Source organism: Solea solea, chromosome 3, assembly GCF_958295425.1.
Source record: "Solea solea chromosome 3, fSolSol10.1, whole genome shotgun sequence".
Taxonomy (NCBI): domain Eukaryota; kingdom Metazoa; phylum Chordata; class Actinopteri; order Pleuronectiformes; family Soleidae; genus Solea; species Solea solea.
The window spans coordinates 18,214,878-18,236,414 of NC_081136.1; the positions used below are offsets into that span (position 1 = coordinate 18,214,878).

A 21,537-nucleotide genomic window follows, 5' to 3' on the forward strand; every position below is an offset into this window, starting at 1 on the left:
TACAGTTGTGCATTATTATTTACGTTATTTTGACTTAATGTCTCTGTTTTTGATATTAATAGATTCATTTTGCATCATAAATACGTTTTTATTGTGAAGTATATGTCATTCCATATCAAAACAAACACCTTTACTTTTTAAATTCTGGGAATAGCTTAATTGTGATATGATGATGCAATATTGTGTATTTACTTTAAGCTTGTGCTACTGAACAGTTGTTGTTTTTTTTCCCATGTTTTGTTCTCTAGACTGGGCCCCTCTTGACCAGATTAGACGCTCATTGGCCCCTCAGGTCATTTGAGTTTGACACCCCTGGTCTAACAGCTGCAGGGAGGAACGACCTGCGATAACGCTCCTTTAAACTTTTAGGATGTTTCAGTCTGTTACTGAAGGAGCTGCTCAGTGCTGTGATGGTGTCCTGTAGGGGGTGGGAGAGATTGTCCATCAGAGATGATAGCTTAGCAGTCACCTCCACTGGGTCAAGGGGACATCGAAGGACAGAGTTGGCTTTTTTAATCAGTCTGTCCAGCCTCTTCCTGTCCACAGCTGAGATGCTACTGCCCCAGCAGACCACTCCAAAAAAGATATCTGATACTACTACTGAGTCATAGAAGTTAAATTATAGTAAAATACTGCAGCTACAGTTAGCATTTTACTCCACAGTGTCACTACTGTAATCCCAAACAATTTTTATTACTGTAAATAATATAACTGTACTGTGCTGTGCTGTACAGAATAATAATAATCTTTACAGTATAATACTGTGAGCAATTTAGCAGCCATTATACTGTTATTTAAATGTTCCTACTGTAAACTCTAAAAACAATTTATTGCTGAGGGTTTACAGTATGGTAGAATATAGTCACTATCAAACTACTAAGTTGTTTTAGATCACTAAAAAAGATAAACAAAATATATTCCAGAATTTGTCTTGGACAAAAGATGGCTTTACAAAATATAACTTTTATTAAATGTCCTATCTAGTAATGTCAAAAACTGTTGAAAAATGATGAGCAGTGTTCCCCAAACATCGAAATGATGTTTTCTTTCCTTTAGTTTTGTCCACAAAACAAAATAAATCATTTGTAATCATTGATTGGTTATATGGAGCAAAGAATCATAAACAATATTAACATTTAAAAAGCTGAAACATCTGAGAACTTGTTTTCATTACTGAAAAAATGCTCAAACTGGTAAATCAATTATCAAAATAGTTGTGCATGGATCTTACCATTTGATAAATGATAGATTAATTGTTACAACCATAATTGTAATAATAATGTTGCATCAATATTGTAGTGTCTGATATACTGTATGTTATTGTTGAGAAAGAAGTCCAACAATACAGCAACAGTATTAATAAAGATAACACCAGCAAACAAGTAATAAAAATCAAGAACTAAGAAATAGATGAACAAACAGTCAGTGAGCTTTTAACATACAGAAGTCGAAATGTATAATTTGGCTTCATTATTAAAGTGAAATCAGGTTTATTGTAAGAATTGTGATGTGATTTTGTAGAAGTGCTATTCATTAAATATTCTTTTTTTTGGGTATTATTTGTGTCGTCCAGCCTTAGGGGGGCAGCATCAGCCGGGCTCATACAGCCCTCTCGCTACGGCCAGAACAAAGAAGAAGCCGCACATTGTGGGCGTGTCTCAGTGAGAGGGAACGCCTAAACTGCGGTTGTGTGAACAGCAGCATTCAACTCCCAGTCTAACGGCCTCTGCTGTAACCGCTGTCTGCTTCTCTGTACACGGGGTGGGTGTGTTTGTAGACACCGCAGCCATGGCTACCGTCTCTTCTCTGTTCAGTGTCACGAAGAGTGTGCTGCTGCTGTTCCTGCTGCTGTCGCCGCTGCTAGGTAAGAGGCGCGGTGCTGTGCCGCACACTCTGGGCTCTGCTCCGCTATTGTGCCGCGCTGTGATTCCAGGCCGAGTAGCGGTCCAGACACACACACACACACACACACACACACACCCTTCATCACCTCACTATCCATGTGTTATTTATCAGAAAATCCCTGTTTATTACACTAACACATTCACCGGCTTTTACATATTCATCATCTAAAAATCGATGTAGTAGATATGTTATATTTTTATTGATGTGATGAGGCCCCATCCACTCTGACCTGTCTGTCTGTGTGTCTCTGTCTCTGGGAGACAAAGTATGTCACTCAAAGCAATGACCTCATTCCTAAACCATCCCTTGTACAGTGGCTTTTAACTATTAGTATTCATTTCATATTTATTATCGTTTTTTTAGAAATGCAAATTCAGAGAATATAGCGATATTTTGAGACAAGATATGGTCTTAGATTTAGCATATTGTCAATTTTCCTGTTTTTAATTCATTGATAATCTTATTTATTATATTGAAAGCACTAAGTATTGATTTAAAAAAACAAACAAGCATACAATTGACATGGTTATATTTAATTTAATGTTTTAATATATTTAATATTTAATAACACCTAAGCCTACTTACTTGTATTATAGCAGAATTTGACCCTATTTTTAGTCAATTTCATTGTTTCTAATGCAAATAAATATCCTTAATTTAACATTAGAAAATCCAAAGAAATAAAGCAGGTATTATCTGAAATGAAAGGTCATAAGTGTATTTTAAGATCATGTAATACAGATCATAAACAGTAGATATTGTATTTTAGAGTGTATTTACATTGTCACTCTTCTTTGAGAAGCACAGACATCTGCAAAAGAAAACTTCATGAGTCCAAAGAAGCACCTTTATATCCCCATAAATCTCGTATATGGGGATATAGCCAAAAAATATCCAGATTTAAAAGTGATATCGCCCAGCCTTACAGAAATATCGATTACATTTATATCATGATATATATCGATATCTAATGATGTACAGGGGTTTTTCTAGGAACATTTCACTATGGGGAGCACATGGCGAGGGAGTGGAGCGACCGAGGGGGGGGCTCCCCCCATCCGCTTGCTGCAGAGCTTTTGAAAATTTGAGGTAAAATTGGGGCATTCTGAGGCTTTTTGAAGGACCATTATGGGCAAGTTACCACAGATGCAGAACATTGCAGAACTCTGTATTACAGAAAACATGTAGTTTGGGAAGCAGCTGGGGGAACACATGAACAAGAAACCGAAACTGAAAAACCAAAATAAATTATTATGCCAATTCTGTACCATTTTTTTTTTAATCTAATTTTGTTGTTATGGGTGGGACTAAAGTCAAGGCATTGCAAATATAGTATATTTTATTATAAAGTGTGCCCCTCATCTGGTGCAGACAGACAGGCCTTTTTTTCTGTCTGTGCATCGCTCCTGCACTGTGGCTTCTCCATCTCCTAACAGGCTCTTCGTATCCAACGCAGCCTGGATCATTTCTCTACGTGCAGCTTTATCCCCACATCCAAATTATGATCTTTATGACGAGGATCGAGTACAGTCACGATGAAGTGCAGGGGATTCGAGTAGATCTTAGTAAAACGTGATAACAGACTCTTAAGAGAACACTTAATATAAAAACGATTAATCAAAATCAGTTAAATGTAAACGTTAGTGCTCTTTATTCAGAAAACCCTCATGTCACATCTACATTTCAGGATCTGGTTATTATCGACACAGATTAAATGTTAAATATAAATATTTCAATATGTATCATCACAGTAACAGTGTTACACACATTAGTAGCTGTAAACACTCAGCATTAGAAAAATATATACGTTGGTTTGGTGCTTACTTATATCCTAAACATAAGGAGTAAACATTTATAATCATCACTTTTAAGTTACATAGTTGTTTTTGGTGCCTATTTGTTTCCCAGATATATTAGTGTGTGTGTGTGTGTGTGTGTGAATGGGTGAATAAGAGGCATTAACTTAAAGCACTTTGTAGAAAGGCGCTTTATGAAGTTCAGTCCATTTCCTTGTATTAGTTTATGGGGCAGATCTGCCACATCCAAAATGGCGTCGACGTCGACGTACGATTCAGCGCTCAATGTGACATCGACGTATATGTCTATGGTTCAATCAGCACCTGGACAAGGGGGTGCCGCGCCTTTGTTCCCCTGATGTAGAAGAGTATATAATCGTGAGATTTTTTTTCCCATACTGTACATTTGTGTCTAAATTATGCCAAAATAAATCGCGATTTATGTTATGATGTGGGTCAAATAGAAAGTTTTGGAAACGCTGGTGTATGTGGACGCGACAGTGCTAGTGAGGACCATTTCAGTGCTAATGTCACACTAACACACGTCCCTCTGGCCAAAAACTGTGCCCCAGTCAACTAATCCACTGTTTATTGTCTGAATCAGGGTCCAGGGATCATTCACCAGAAAAACAACACAGAGTAAACAAAGCAAAAAAGCAAATAAGACCTAGCTAAGGTTTTTAGCTGAGTGTGTGGTTCAACAAACTGGGACTGTAGCAGCTAAAGATGTGCACGTAGCTGATGGTTATAATGACGGAGGTTACTTTGTTTAGTCATCATCTTGATTAGGGCTGCAACTGAAGATTTTCATAACCGATTAACCTCTGATTATTTTTTCGCAAAAAAGTTCCTCAGTCCATAAAATGTAGGACAATGTAAAAGTGTTTATCGGTGTTTCCCACATCGTTAAATATTGAGGTTTTTAAATGTCTTGTTTTGTCCACAAACCAAAAAGAAGAAGCTGAAAAATCTTGATGATTACGGATTTAGTTATTTAAACAAAACACTCAAACTGATCAATTGATAATCAAAATAAAGTAACTGATTAATCAACGAAGCTGGGAGTGATATGGGAATAGATCTTACCGTGATATACTTTTTATATCATTTGATATCTTAATTTATCATGATATAAATCAAATCAATATTTCTGTAAGGCTGGACGATATGAGTTATAATAATGTCTGGATATTTTTAGTTTGTATCCCGATATACAAGATATATCGTGATATACAGTTGTTTCTCTGGACTCATGAAAAGTTTTCTTTTAGATGTTTGTGCTTCTCAAAGGAGAGTGAAAATAACCTGTAAATACACTTGGAAAATATCTACTGTTTTTAATGTTAAATTTAAGATATGTGTATTGTGTGTTAGAAACAATGAATTTGACTATAAATATGGTCAAATTCTGCACAAATAATTAGACTTAAAATTAGACAAATTATTAAGTGTCCTTTTTAAATATAATTGAATCGATTCCATGTATTTTTTAAATGTATAATGTGTAATTTGGTATATTACATGTATTTTACAAAATTATCCAATCTAATAAATATGATGATTATCAATGCAACAGCCTTTACACCAGGACAAGTTATCACCGATTCCTTATCACCATGTGATGATATCCAAGACCATATACACACTATATAGAGTCATGTTGCAGGCTGTTACTGTCATCATTATGCTTTTGAAATGGCTGGTCATAGTTGGATGTAAATGATTCAGCACAGATGTGTTATGGACAGTGTAAAAATGTATGTAAAATGTCTTAATTTAACTGATATTGGTGCTGGTAGATACCCATGGTAGTGATATCAGTATCAGACAGGAAAAAGTGGTACATCCCTCAAACATACAATAGTGCAGGCCAAGTACAAATAATAACAATAATAATAGGACATCTCTGCTTCACTCTTTTTTATGGATTTTGACAAAAACTCAGGCCTACTTTCTGACTGTACAACATATATCTATCTGTAATGAGAAAGAAGTTATACTGTGTGAGATTGAGTGACATGTCTGCCCTCTGTCTTCTCTGGACTCTAGTCCTGTCTCAGGATCCATTTGACCTGTCTGATGCTCTGGGTGGTGGTGATGACAGTAAACCAGGTAAGTCCAACAGAACTCTACTCTTTTGTTTACATGAAATGACCCTTTATGTGTTTGAGTGGCACTCTCTGTATGCTCACTGTTGTTGGATTCAAGGATAAATGGTACACTAATGGCACTTTTCCATGATGCAGTTGTAGGATGACTCGGCTCGACTTGACTTTATTCATTTTTGGGTTGTTTTTTTTTGCTTTTCCATTAGTGATAGTACCTGGTGCCTCTTTTGGTTCCTGCTCTGGCGATGTTCCAAGCGAGCTGAGCCGATACTAAAATGTGACGTCAACAGACTGCCAGCCACTGATTGACAGAGAGTGTTGAGTCGTGAGCGCGACGTCTGACACAGGAATCAAACCTAACAATGCCGAACTGTAGTTCAAGTCAGTTAAAAAAATTTAAAAAATTGAATAGAGGAGTCTGGTGTATTTAGCAACCGCTGAAAGACAGCGACCGTGAGCTGAATCACAACCCGTTCAGCCATATTTTAGTTCAATGACTGTGTCAGACAGAGACTGTGCTCTGGTCATGTACAAGTACTGAACGATTCGATGAACAAATCATTTTAATGAACTGATAATAATGATTCAGCACATGGAAAAGAACTGCTTTGCCCATCACTAGTTTGTCACCTATAAAACAACGTCACAGCATGCAACCCTGCTATGACAACCCCGCCCATGTTGAGGAGGTACTATGAAGTAAAGGTGCAGACACAGTGTGTCTCATACCAAACCGAGGAGCACCATTAGTCAGGATTGACTGCACATAGAGACACATAGGTTTGCACTCACTTAAAAAAAGTGTTACCAGTGCGGTCACAAAGGAAAAATTGATTTTAGTAACTTCATAAAATATGCAACCGTTAAAACGCGCACCGCTCGTTTTCGCGCAACTCTACAACCAGCTGTTAATATACTCGGGGACTACTTTATTCAAACTTTATTAAAAGACCTTTATTAAGAGTTTTGTTTTTGCAGAGTGTTTCTGTTGATGCATGTGTTTTGTTTCTTTCTGTGAATATGCAGCTCGTTTCTCCTCCTGCATGTGTTTTGGGTCATTGCAGTGTGTTTGACTTTATCTTTCCAATCCTGAAATTCTTAAGATATTGTAGACTTTAGCTAATGCAGAGTTCATTAGTTGAGACATCCCATGTTTCACTGAGAGTGAGCCACTGTGAGCTGGTCTAGCTCCACCCTGACCGTACTGTACTATTTTACTCTGGTACCCCAAGGTAAGAATGGAACAACAACAATGAGTGTGGTGGTGGTGGGGCATCTTTATTAGATAAACATAAAAGATTTAAATATAATACATAATTTTTCGAAGAATACAAAAGAGAATGCATTATACATCTGACTTTCATTACAGCAACATCTGCACCCAAACCAGCAAAACCAGCAGGAGGAGAAGGAGGAGGAGGAGGTAAGAACTACACAGCACCTGTTGAGACAATGATCACATCTATTTTGTTTAATCGCCAGTCATATGATAAAATACAGTCTGACTTGCTGAAATGCTATTTTTTGAAAATGGGTCCCAGAGTGGGAGAACATTTTAAAACATCACCCTTGTGTTTTCATGTAGACAACCAGTATCCTACAATGACGTTGATATCCCACCCCTCTCTTGCACCTGCATTCACTGTTGCTTATCTTTCATCATCGTCATCTTCCTCTTGTGTTTGGAGATGGTTAGGTTTCTTCGCTTAATGAAAAGTTTTATCTTCTACATTCGGTCTCTGTTTCTGTGATTGTATACATTGTAATGTATACTTATTCAAAAAAAGCTTTATTTAACAAAAACAGTTTGAACTGTTTTAACAAGAGCAACTGAGTCTCAACGGCTGTCACCTGGTTTGTGTACGTCAGTATGTTATGTTACACATGCAACATGTGACTGGCTGCAACAGGAGTCACTCACACTGCTCTTGCACTCTTCATGGGTGGGTTAGGTCCGAGATGCTCACTTTAGTGGAACTGATGTTGTTCCCCAAGGTAAAGAGATGCAAAGTTGACTTTGAAAATCGTCAGTTCCAGAGTGAATGGACAGAGAAATATTTATTTACTTTACCAGCAAGTACAAGCACCAAACCAGTGTGTTTATTTTGCAATGACTGCATTTCTCTGCTAAAAGAGCGCACTAACTTAAAGAGGCACTAAGTCAAATCATGGCTAATTTTCTGCCAATCTTCCCAAGGGCACGGAGGAGAAGAGGAGGAACGTCCATGTATTTTTCTGTATTGATTTTCACGACCTGGTACTATGAGCATCATTTCAACACAGTCAAGTGACGTCCACCACTGTCCTACTGGCTGCTGTCTGGATTTGATTATCTTTAATATTATTATTAATAATAATAATAATAATAATAATAATAATAATTAAAACGAAAGATGCAGTATATATTTGGCTAATTCTATTCCTTGAAGCAATATATTTGCTATAATTATACCTTTGTTTTTAGCCAAATTATAATTTTTTTTTTTGTGGCCCATAAAACACCAGCATGTTTCATTTGTGACCCTCCCAGAGCTGCTGCTTGGATGTGAACTGCCTCCCACCCTCACAGACTTTATGTTAATCCTATGTTAAAATGTCACTTGACCTGTTAAGATGTTTTTGATTGAAATAGCTTTTGATTTCAGTAAATATGACCTAATGCTGCAAATCCAACAAATGACCATTTTCAGTTCTTTACAACCTAGAAAATGTTTTGAATCACTGTTGTGCGTAATCATTTGGAACAGTGCATTTTTATTTTTGAAAAAAATACTGTTATCATATACTGGGAGGTTTGATGGTTGATGACTTTTATAAATGATGCTGTCATTTGCATCGACTATTTAGGAAAATCAGAGAACAATATCATTTGCATAATAATTTGGAACGCAGTTTAGTTTAAAAACACTTTCACACTCCCACCAGCCACGTATAAGGCTTCTGTCCTAGTAAAATGAGTGAAGAGGACTGAAGCCTCGGGATGGACAGAGATAGTGTGATTGAGTTTTATTTTAGGTTGGGAATGAGTTACAGTGATATTCTCAAAGTATCTGATGTATCGACAAAAAACTCAAATATCGTACATCCCTAAAAGGTATTGCAAAAATGTGTATGAAGCCTTCTAAACACTGTATTTTTGAATATACACACCAAACTGTTGATAGTAACATACATATTATTCTTATGATTTAAATTTTTTAACACTCTTGTCTTGTAATTTGTATTTTCACCTATACTATATATTTTGATATCATGTTCATGAATGATTGTGCTTTCAATGCTCTCTGCAGATTTTGATTTGCGGGATTTATTTAAAGACAGTGTCACCACTACCACCAAATCTCCACCCAAGGTCCCTTCAAGTACAAAAGCTCCAGTCAAACCAAAACCCAAACCCAAACCAGGTGAGATTACAACACTGTCTCCAGGTTTATTCTGCAAGAATTAGCAAGGACTAATCATTTTGAATAGATTACTATATTAAGCATCAACTATTTTGATACCTTTTTTTTATAATTATTATCATTATTATTATTATTATCATTGTTATTATTATTATTGATAATAATAATAACAATAACAATAACAATAATAATAACAACAACAACAACAACAATAATAATAATAACTAAAACAAGTTCTTAAATGTAAATATTTTCTCTGTTTCTTTGCTCCATATAACAAAGAAATCACTGAATAATTTTGATTTGTGGACAAAAATATGATGAAAAAAGAACATCATCATGTCAAGGGTTTTATTTCTGTCCCATCAACTGATCCAATTATCGAGAAAATAATTGAGATGAATCAAGTCATTAGTTGCAGCCCTGTTTGTTCTATTTATACTGTGTGTGTCCACTTGCCATAAGATTCTATGACATTGTGTCAAAACTACTCACTTCACTAAATCACTTTATGTTCGATTGGCAAAATAAATCACTAGTGCTGTATGCTGGTGAGTAAGACATCATTTTAATGTCACTCATATAACATTTTATTAATTTGTACTTTTAACTCTTTTATTGTCTCTTTTTTAAATGTAATGCAATTTGTGCTTCAGCTCAAGGATTTAGTTGTCTCCATAGTAACCACAGACCATCTTGTAGCCAATTCTTTTAGTTCCATTATATCCTGGTTGGTGCATCTTCTGTCATCTTGGTTATTGGTGCTATTTTATCTTTGTTTAGTTAATTTCGTGGTGAAAATACTCATGTTTACAGTTATTGTCCGTTATTGAGAAACAAAACTGAACAAAATCAGCGAACTCAAATCAAATAAATACTATTAATGTATACTGTTACTATTTACTACTACCTTTCTAGCTGATGATGACCTGAACCTGGCTGATGCCTTAGATCCTAACAATGACATTGGTGGCAAAGACAAGAACAAAGGGCAGGGAGGTTAGTGGACAGCCTTTCTTTCTTTTGCCATCTTTCTGTTTATAACCTGTTACATTTTACTTGCCCTTTCACCTTTGTTTATTTAGGGGGCCTTACACACGAGAATCTGCTCAGGTTTTTTTTTTTGAGTTTGAATCCGCTCTTTATCCGCATGGAGCCTGCGTTTTGTCCTTTTTTATGCCCTTTGTTGCCTTATTATAACAATAATGTTCCCCATGTATCTCTACAAGTAGCTAAATTAATCTTAAATGTGCCATTGTCCAAAATGCAGCCATAAAATTTAGACTATGTACAGTAATATACAGTAGACACAAGCATGAATACATTAACAACTTTCCTCTTCAGCCATTCTTCAGTCAGTGAGTTTTTAAGTTAATAAGTAACAACAAATATACTGTAGTGAAAAAAAAAAACCACTTGGCAGAAGCATATAGAATTAGACAGGCTAGTCCCATTAACAGACATGCTCTGAATGTGCGAATGTTGAAGCTTTATCTGTTTGGTGGTATTGTGTATTTATTTACTTGTGTTTGTAAATAACAATTAATGACTTAAGCGATGACTACATTAATTCCCAACTATTTTAATAAGCAATTGGATTGTTTTTAGTATTTTAAAAAGCTCCCAGTCTATTAAATGTTAGTAGTTTCTGGTTTCTTTGCTCCATATAACAAAGAAATCATAAAAGTTGACAAATTTTGGTTTGTGGACAAATAAGAGATTTTCATTTTGAGGTTTGGGAAACACTGATCAGCGTTTTCGGACATGTTTTGGATGAAACAAGTATCAACTGATTGGAAACATTTTATTATGTATCATTTGCGGTTTCAAGTTTCAAGGAAATCATGAAAAAAAGGCCATCGCACCCTGATAACCCAGTATAGCCCAACCTTTTAATACAGTTTTATTTATAATTAGAAAATGGAAGAAACATAAAATGACTGTCGATCTCCATCGGTCTGGGGCTCCACACAAGATTCCACCTTGTGGGGCATCAATGATCATGAGAAAGGTGAGAGATCAGGCCAGAACTACACAGGAGGAGCTTGTTAATGATCTCAAGGCAGCTGGGACCACAGTCACAAAGAAAACCATTGGTAACACACTACGCCGTTATGGATTAAAATCCAGTAGCGCCAGTGAAGTCCCTCTGCTCATGAAGGCACATGTACGGGCCCGTCTGAAGTTTGCTAATGAACACCTGAATGATTTAGAGAATGATTTGGAGAAGGTGATGTGGTCAAGTGAGACCAAATTCTAGCTCTTTGGAATCAATTCGACTCACTGAGTTTGGAGGAAGAGGAATTCAGACTATGACCCAAGGAACATCATCCCCACTGTCAAGCATGGGGGTGGAAGCATTATGTTTTGGGGGTGTTTCTCTGCTGGGGGACAGGTCAACGTCACCGCATCGAGGGAAAGATAGATGGGGCCTTGTAATCGTGAAATCCTGGTTGACAAACTCCTTCTCTCAGCCAGGAAACTTAAAATGGGTCTTGGATGGGTCTTCCAGCAAAACATACAGCCACGGCATAATGAAGGGGTGACTTAAGATGAAGCACATCAAGGTCATGGAGAGGCCTAGCCGGTATCCAGACCTAAATCCTGTAGAAAATCTGAAGAGGGAGCTGAAGCTTCAAGTTGCCAAGCGACAGCCTCAAAACCTTAAGGATTTGGAGAGGATCTGCAAAGAGGAGGGGTCCAAAATTCCTCCTGAGTTTGCAAACCTGGTGATCAACTACAAGAAACCTCTGACCTCTGTACTTGCCAACAAGGGTTTCGCCACCAAGAACTTAGTAATGTTTTGATAGGGGGTCAAATACTTACTTCACTTAATGAATCTTTTGTTTTATGTGATTTTCTGTCTCTCCCTGTTAAAATAAACCTACCATTACAATTATAGACCGTTAATTTCTTTGTCAGTGGGTGAATTTACAAAATTAGTGAGGGATCAAATAATAATTTCCTCCACGTATGTTGTGTAAAGTACCTTTGATTGGTCGTCAAGATTAGAAAAGCACTATATAAATACAAACCATTTACATATTTTGTAGTTCTATAAAAGATTCCTGTGATTAAGGACTTTGAATTGTGGAGGGCAGCATTACACACCTTATTATTGGAGGGATGAAGCCCCCAGAACGTGGATTTCCATATAAACACTGCTACTTTACTGATAATTGCATTTCTATGGTATTTGTCTCACAGTAAATCAGTACTTTTGACATCACTCACATTTCCGACTTCCAATGTAAATGTAACTCAGCATCTCTCAACATGACTCATGCATCTGGGTATTTTAATGACAGTCCCCCAAAAAAGCACTGCACAACAGGCACCAAATGGAAATCACAGGTTTTGTCAACTTTAACACTTTTATGGTACACTTCAGTGTTTTGACTCTTCATATCTCCTCAGGTGGATTTTCTGACACTGATCTGATTGATGTTGGTAAAGATGACACCTACAAGCCTGACAAAGGCAAAGGTAAATTAGACTTGTATAGAACATCTGTTTGTAAGTCAATGACACCCTTGTTATTCGAGAAGAGTGACAAGTGTGACACTTGTGTGTTCTTGTTTCCACAGGTGGACACTCACGTGGCGACAGTGATCTGATTAACCATCATGATGACAACAGCGGTTTGTTGGTTTTCTCTGTCTCTGATGGGTCTTTATTAATATGTGTCTGCCTCAGCTTACCATGTATCTGTGTGTGTGTATTTGCCCAGAGACCACAGCGGAGGTGGGCACCATTGCAGGGATTGTTAGTGCCGTTGCCATGGCACTGATGGGTGCCATCACCAGTTACATCTCTTATCAGAAGAAGAAGCTGTGCTTCAGCATCCAGCGTAAGACTTTTACATTACACTTTTAGACGAATCACTCCCTGACCTCACCAGTGTGTGTGTGTGTGTGTGTGTGCGCTAGCTTAACTATACTGTCTGAGTCATTACATCAAGTCAACTTAAGGCAGGGTGAGCATATCACGATATAACTACTTCATATCGATCGATATCAATAATTATTGAACATTTTTCATGATGAATGAAGAGTAAAAAATAATTTTTTTTTTAACTTAAACACTTTTATTCTCCCCGTGTGTGCGTGGGTTCTCTCCGGGTACTCCGGCTTCCTCCCACAGTCCAAAAACATGCAATGTGGGGATAGGTAAATTGGACACTCCAAATTGACCATAGGAGTGAGTGTGAGAGTGAATGGTTGTTTGTCTCTATCTGTGTGTGGCCCTGCGATGGACTGGCGAACTGTCCAGGGTGTACCCCGCCTATCGCCCGATGTAGCTGAGATTGTCACAGCACCCCCCGCGACCCTCTGGCAGAGGATAAAAGCGGTAGATGAAGACTGACTGACTTTTATTCTAAACTTCTCAACTATGCTGACTGGAAGCATGTCCTTGGCTCTGTGATAAGCCGCTGCTTCAGTGATGTCTTTGTAACGTTTAGATATTTTATCATACAACGTTGTTGCAGAACACCTCAACAGGGCGGTCTGCGTATGATGCAGATGATGTTGAGTGTCACACCGTACAACGTGTAATCCAGAGGGTGTGCGCGACGAAGATGGTAGAATAGGTTTGTTGATAATAAGTAATAAGCTCTTGGTGGGTACGGTCATCTGGCGTCATTTGTAGGCGAATGTAAGGTTCATGCAACCAAACCTGCTTTGTCTACTTTTGTAGCATTTTTTTTTTGTTTTTTTCCTCACAAAGTTGACTTTATCGAACGTTTTTTCTATTTATATCACGGAAGTGTCTATCACGATACATATCGTTATCGTATTATCGCCCAGCCCTAGTAGTCAGTTTTATTTATATAACCCAACATCACAAACACAATTTGCCTCAAAGGGCTTTAAAGTCTGTACAGCAAGTGACACCCTCGATCCTTAGACCCTCACATTGAGTGAGGAAAAACCCTTGTACAGGGGAAAAATGAAACACCAAATTTATAAAAAGAGGAAAGAGAAGAAGATAGGGACCAGAGACGTCAAGCTTTGTAGGGGGTGACACTTTTCTGTTACTCAATCAGCTGACTTGTTGTCGGTGGAGTCGGTCTAGCTCCACCCTGACCGTACCATTTTACTTTGGTACCCCAAGGTAAGGGTGCCAAAAATGGCAGGATTGGGGCGGTTATTTTCGTAGTATTCCTAATTTAGTGTGAATAGTTTGTTCACCCCATCAGACCTGATGAAAGTTTTATTTTTCAGCTGGTTTAGTTCTCGTTCACAAAGACAAATCTCCAATGTACTATAAATATTAACCAAAAGTGAATAGTCTATTTCATCAAATCTGTGCTCTGAATTTTAGCTAATGTTATTTCTTGAAATGAATACTTTCTTACACTAAGCCACTAACTGCAGAGGAGAGATTCAACTTCCTGTTTACACTGGCACACACATGCCCAATGCACTTAAATGGTCATGTGACACAGATCACTTTAGATAAGGAGGAAATGCACTGATCTATTTTTATGTCAAAGGGTTCAAGCAACCATGTTGCAAGAATCCTATTGTAATCGTAAGGATTATACTTCTTCTTCTTCTTCACCAAAGTAAATCGCGTTTTTGAGGCCCTGAACATGCCCCAAAACTCACCAATTTTTGCAACCGCATCACACCTGGTGTAAAATTAAGTTTATTTGTGTTTCGGGGAATGTGCGTTAAAAAATGAAAGTGGGTGGGGCAAATAACTGCTCCACCCCCTAAAACCTAAGCTCTAAAACGAACAGGAAAGCCGCCATCACCAAGTATCATGGCATATGAGAAAGGGGGCGTCAAAGTTGGTGAAAATTTAAATTTTTCGCCACAGGCAACAAAACTCTTATAACTTTGTGATAGAAGGTCCCATCCCAACCAAATTTACTAGGGTTGATGATGGACCATGGCTGAAAAGTCTATGCAAAAACTGTACATTTTGAAAACAGCGCCTCCTGGTGGTAACAAAAAATACATAAAATACACAATTTTGGTAATAACTTTTACAGAGTTCATCTTATGAAACTCAAAATTAGTGAAAACATTCAAAACATATGGTAGATGATGCGTGCTTAATATGATAACAAATCGTTCAATGGTGTTGCCATGGCAACACTGCAGGTCAGATATTTGTGACATAAAAACAAACTGCTACAACTTTGCGAATCTGAGTCCAATCTGAACCAAACTTGCTAGGATTGATGATAGTCCGGCCCTGAAGACGCCTATATGAAAATATTCACTTTCAAAAACAGCGCCCCCTGGTGACGGCAGACACTATGACGTCTGGTATTTGAACAAACTTGTCGTAGAGCTTTCATGGGATCACCTTTAAACTTGGTGAGGTCACTGTGGACAAGTTGAGGATCTAAAGTTGCTAAAAACTTTTCCATAAGTATCATGGCGTACAAGATAGGGGGCGCCAAAGTTGGCGTTCATTCATATTTTTCACAACAAAAGGCGAAACTCTTCAAACCCCTTAAACTTGTCCTCCTGTTCCTTAGGTCGGGGCGGTCAAAAAAGTCAGTGCAGCCTAAGCTCTAAAACGAACAGGAAAGCCGCCGTCTTGGATTGAAAGTACATTTTCTGCCGATTTTGGCCATTTCACACCAATGGTATTTGAACAAACTTGTCCTACATCTTTCATGGGATCACCTTCAAACTTGGTGAGGTCACTGTGGACAAGTTGAGGATCCAAAGGTATCAAAATCTTTTCAATAAGTATCATGGCGTACAAGAAAAAGGGCGGCAAAGTTGGCGAAAATCACGATTCTTCGCAACACACAACAAACTCGTATAACTATTGCGACGGAAGGTCAGATCATAACCAAACTTGTGACAATCGATGATGGGCACCTGCTGAAGATGTCTATGCAAAAATGTCTATGCGGGGGTGGAGTGGCTCAGTGGTAAAGACCCTACCCTGTGTGCGAAAGACATCATGGTCGCAAGTTCGATTCCACCCCTGGCTGATTGTACTCAATTCCATTGTAAGTCGCTTTGGATAAAAGCGTCTGCTAAATGACATGTAATGTAATGTAATGCAAAAACTGTACATTTTGAAAACAGCGCCTCCTGGTGGTAACAGAAAATACAACAAATTCACAATTTCACTTATAACTTTTACAGAGTTCATCGTATCAAACTCAAAATCGGTGAAAAGATTCAAAACACAAGGTAGATGATGTGTGCTGAATATGATAACAAATCGTTCATCGGTGTTGCCATGGCAACACTGCAAAGGATTCACTCAACTGAGTGGTTCGTCCGTGCAGTACATTTTTTTCGCCACATGATGGAGGCAGCTGCCTACAAATCTATCAAATCGACCATTTAAGGTTTTACATGCTGCTCTAACAGCGATTGTTGTATCCACTTGAAACTTGATATGTGAGACCTCAGACCCGTCCGGAACATGTCTGTATAGGATGACCTCCCTACAGGAAGTAGAACTCCCGAAACAGGAAGTAAAGTCTAACATTGTCCAATCTTCACAAAACTTGATATGTGAGTCAAGGGACCGTCCTTGAACACGTTTACGGACACACCTTTCACCCAACATGAAGTCGGCCATTTTAAACAGGAAGTGCCCTCTAACTTAGCACAGGGACGCTGAAAATAGTCCGAGCTGAAAATAACTAGTACCGCAAGTGGTGAATGAACGGGAGATGAGCTAGAGGACTCGCGCGGCAACGTGGGCACACGGAGACTCGCAAGCCCTCAAGCTCGAACCCGTTCATTACCGCTTGCGGTACTAGTTATTTTTAAGTTTATAGTACGTAGTTTCAACTGCTGCAAAACATCACTACCAACTAAACTAAGTAGTTATTTAGTGAATTACTTACCAATCAATAACCGCCGGTCTAAACAGTGTGAAAACTGTCAATCATAGATATGACCACTTAACATAAATAACACGGGCTAGTGAGTGATGTCGTAAGGGGAAACATCTATGTGCAAGAACAGGTGTTCATGTCTCTTAACAGTGTTTCCAGTGAAAACATCAATAACATCAGTTGTAGGTGTGATGGTAAAAGCAGTAAATACAGTTAGTAACCACAGTAACTAGTAGTGGGGATTAAAGTTATAGCAACAGTATCGTGCAGTATGCTGATGATGCACCATTCTTTTCACAGAGAGCCTGAACACTGATATGGTGAAGGCTGAGAACCCTGACGCTGTGGTGGCTACAGAACCACAAGGTAAATGCATACACACACACATTTAACATTGATATGTTAAATATTTAAATGTCTGATGCAGCAGACTTGCTCATATAGAAGCCTTTTAAAAAGGCTGATTTCCTGCTGACATTTATTTCCTGATTCTTGTTTACTGTTTGACAGTGTTGTGCAGGTGTTGTTGTTTATTCATCAGATGTCTGATTGTATTTTGTCTCTGCAGTCCAGCAGACTCTACTGGAATCTTCTAACGCTGAGCCTCCCACTGAAGAGAACGCTGTGTAAACACATACACAGCAACATCAAAGGTCACACACACCTAAATCCACCACCCCTCTACACACACACACACACACACACACACACACACACTCACTCACACACAGACACACATGGCTATGCTACAGTGTGTTATGCAGCATGCTCCACATTTATCCTGCACCTCTGCTGCCAGGAGTTGTAGTTCTTGTAAACTGACTGTGAACACGGATGTTTTCTATGTTCTCCTGTAAACTTGGCCAACAGTGTATCAGCAGTTGCCAAATGTATGTGTATATAGTCATGTTTTGTTTACTTTTTAACCACACTGTTCGTTTACAGTTGCCCAGCATGTGATTTCTCTGCTCAAGCATCAGACACTGTTGGGACAGGAAGAAAATGGGAAAAACTGGAATGAGCATTGTCGATGTGAATTAAGATTGTGTGTTCATCAGTGAGTGCACAAACAGGGGGCGCTGTGCATACTGTTTCTCCCTCTCCCTTATAACTTATTATTTGTGTCAAAACAATAACATCACAGAATGTGTCTGTGAATGAAGAACATTTAAGTGAGGTCCGAACAATTCTAAAGCTGCAATCAACGATTGTTTTAGAATTGATTCATCGGTTGCTATTTTGTCAGATAATGGATTAGTTGTTTGGTCTATAAAAGATCAGAAAACTGTGAATAATGTCAATAAGTGTTTTCAAAACCTCAAAAACAACAATGTCCTCTAATGTCAAACCTAGATACTCAGTTTTTCTGTGTTCTTAGGTTTAGATAATCAAAGAAAATCAGATATTAATCACATTCAAGGAGTTGAACAATCAGAGAACAGATTTTTATTTAAAAACAAAATAAAACTTGATTATTTGATTTACTGTTGCAGCCTTATAGCACCTAATTATGAAAGGGCAGGTTTATTAAATGTAAAAAAAAAAAGCCCAGTTTGTAGGTAATGTACTAATACATTATGACAGCAGCTGTTACTTTACATGCATCCCACACTTTTTACATATGGTGACCCACTTTTTAAGGATGAAGAGCAGATTTGTGCTTAATGTAGCGACATGCATAAACCTATTTATATGCATGTTATTCAAAACACAAACATCTAAAGTAAAAAGTTGGGAAAATTGCTCCTGATCAAAAAAAGATCTCATGTGACCCATCTGTGGGTCTCTGAACCAGTGTTTGGGAACCACTGCTCCAGAGGCGTTCCATCCATTAAAAGTAAGACTATTCTCTTAGAATGGAACATTTTATGTGTTATTATTATGAAGTTTTAACCAGTGCTAACAATAATACTAATTATCAGTCAAGTCACTGATTGTGGCTTAGTCCATTAATAAGGACAAGGTACATATTCATAGACCTGTAGTTACTGCAGGTAATCACAGGCTACATGCTACTTCACTGACCCTTGTCTTGTCTATATGATGAAACGTATCAAGTTGCCTTATTCAGATTTGGATCTCTGGATTTGGAACATCTTTTTTACTGTACATAGTTGTTGTTTGTCAGCCAGTTTAAATGACAATGGAGATTGTTTTGTTTTCTCAACATGTTGATGGTGAATTTGATAGGTAGTTAGTAGATTAATAGAGGGACGTACTTTATTGAATCGTACTGGAAAACAGTGAAGGATGTTAACGTCACACTTTAGAGTCACCACACTCATCGTAGCAGAAATATGAAGCTTGTAATTCACAACATGTTCTGTTCTCTCTCTCTTTCTCTGTGTGTGTGCGTGTGTGTGTGTGTGTGTGTGTGTGTGAAGAGACAGGAAATGTGTGCTAATAATTTGAGCTAACATTGTTTTTGACCGTGTTAGCACTGAGGTGCCAGTTAATGCAGAATCTTCATTCCCCTTGTGGCCATCATTTCCATCACTGTGGCATGTGCTGTACAAAGCTGCTGTGGGCAGGATCACGAGAATCCTTATAGTTCACTGTTCATCACTGTTTATTATTTGAGGTTTCTTTACAGTGTAGGCAGTCGCTGATGGTCATTTCAACATGACCATGCTTACCGCTTGCTGGTATACTGAATCAACAGATTATTCCATCAATTGATTTTTATTTTTCTTCTCTGGCGGCACGGGCATATTCCAAGATGACAGTGCCAGGATTCATCGGGCTCAAATAGTGAAGTGTGTGTGTGAGTGGATCAGGGAGCTAAAACCAGGTCTTAACCCACTCAAAATGTCCTTGAATCCTATGCTTTAGGAGTCAGAATGGCACTCACAAAGATACACATACAAGTACACACACTCTGCCAAACCTGTGCCAAAGTTGACTAAAATGTGATGCTCTGCCAAAACAAACAGGTTTTAATTTGAGGCATATTGATGTTTGCGGCGTTAAACTCTTTGATTTAATCAAAACAGTTGCTGTGAGGGCTAAAGAGTAGAGTGCTTAAGTGCTGACTGAGATTCTGTTACAGGATATGATGGGCTCTCCATAATGGCCACCATGGGAATAGGATTTGGAATCATTACGCATTTGGAGAATAAAGCTGAAATGTTGAAAGAAGAAGCAAATCCTACATTTTCATCTTTATGACGAGCACTTCAAACTACTTTATTTTCAAGATGCAGAAATGAAAAAAAAAGCCGTCTTGTCGTTTCTTGTTCCTGCCTCTTGTGTGGTGTTGATGGATTGAAACCTGACTGAAGTCAGACATTAGTGTGAATCTGCCTTTAAATACTGGCCTTGAAACTACAGGACTGTGCTGTAGCTGCGTAGATGACATTAGCAGCAGTAGTTTGTCGTGATGGTTGTACATATATTACTGTGAGCTGCTCTGTCTTTGTACTGATAACAAACGTGTGTGTGTGTGTGTGTGTGTGCCTGCTCTTTTTACTCTTTATACCCAGCTTAACTTTTCCTAATAACGTAGCTGAACTTTTTTCAAAGCGTGTTTGTTGTGTACCGCCGCACCAACACTTAGTTGTTTTCCTAAAACAGAAGATTCATTCACACTTTTCTATACTGTTTCATGTTTAGCCTCCTGGACACAAACCACTGTTGTTATGCTGCGTTCCATTTGTAGGCCGACCTTCCTGTCTGGGTTTGGCACGGCCCCAAGAACTCCACCTCACAACCTCCCAAGATTGCTGCCCCCATACGAGCACTGCTTTCACTGTTATTAGCAATAAATCAGTCGTTTCATTTTTATACACAGACGCATAGCTACGCTGTTTGTGTGCGTAAAACACCATGTAGAGGTTGTTTATCCACTGGTATTGCTAACAATGACCAGCCAGGGATAAGATTGTGTTCTGGATTTTTCCCAATTCTCTCTCGAAAGTGGTGAAATTGGAGGTGACGTCGCTCCCGACTTCAGATGCACAGTAAATGGAATGCTGCTTCAGCCATCGTTAACAAAAGTAGGCCTTAAACAGTACTGTGTACATGAGAAGTCGACTGTAAAACTAGTACGACATAAGTGCTGTTAACGTTAAAAGCCGCCATGGGAGCCGCTGTCATTGTGTGAGTTTCTGAATCGGAAATCCAAGTTCAGGAACGCTCCCTGACCTTGTGAACTGTTCTGTCTACAAATGGAACGTACCATTGTTATGTATGTCCTTCTATAGCACTGGACCCACAGTAACCCCACACACCGACGATTCTTTACAGCCCTATATTATCTCGTGTATATCTTGTGCAGCCACCATTACTGCGGTGTCATTTTGTAGTGACCGAGTTACCGAGTCAGGGAATGCACCCCCGAGTTCCTACTACAAATGAAACACACCATGACATGGCTGTAATTGACTAGCTTCCTTCTATATCTTGCTAAAGGCAGGCTTAGAAATACTGTGTGTACTACTTTACACTGTGTTTTGCTTGGATGAAAAACTATTTTGTACTCCGTGTCCATCGGCTTT

At 38.4% G+C, this 21,537-nt stretch overlaps 1 protein-coding gene across 2 annotated transcripts; it reads left to right on the top strand.

Moving 5' to 3' along the window:
* Positions 1-1,644: 1,644 nt before the first annotated feature.
* cd99l2 (CD99 molecule-like 2) lies at positions 1,645-18,521 on the top strand. 2 transcript variants are annotated; one of them, XM_058625576.1, is made up of 10 exons: positions 1,646-1,864; positions 5,751-5,813; positions 7,179-7,232; positions 9,100-9,213; positions 10,132-10,212; positions 12,631-12,699; positions 12,801-12,854; positions 12,944-13,063; positions 17,342-17,407; positions 17,610-18,521. In XM_058625576.1, the coding sequence occupies exons 1-10, from the start codon at positions 1,789-1,791 to the stop codon at positions 17,669-17,671; spliced, it is 759 nt and encodes a 252-aa protein (XP_058481559.1). In that variant the 5' UTR covers positions 1,646-1,788; the 3' UTR covers positions 17,672-18,521. The 2 variants fall into 2 exon arrangements, with proteins under 2 accessions (XP_058481560.1, XP_058481559.1); XM_058625577.1 differs by lacking the exon at positions 10,132-10,212 and having other exon boundaries at positions 1,645-1,864.
* The last annotated feature ends 3,016 nt before the right edge of the window (positions 18,522-21,537 follow it).

What these genes read in the sequence shown, in the direction of transcription:
- cd99l2 (XM_058625576.1), top strand. Translation starts at nt 1,789, where the DNA reads ATGGCTACCGTCTCTTCTCTGTTCAGTGTCACGAAGAGTGTGCTGCTG. An exon ending in CAAGCCTGACAAAGGCAAAG is followed by an intron (nt 12,700 to 12,800) that starts GTAAATTAGACT and finishes TTGTTTCCACAG; the next exon opens with GTGGACACTCACGTGGCGAC. An exon ending in GGTGGCTACAGAACCACAAG is followed by an intron (nt 17,408 to 17,609) that starts GTAAATGCATAC and finishes TTGTCTCTGCAG; the next exon opens with TCCAGCAGACTCTACTGGAA.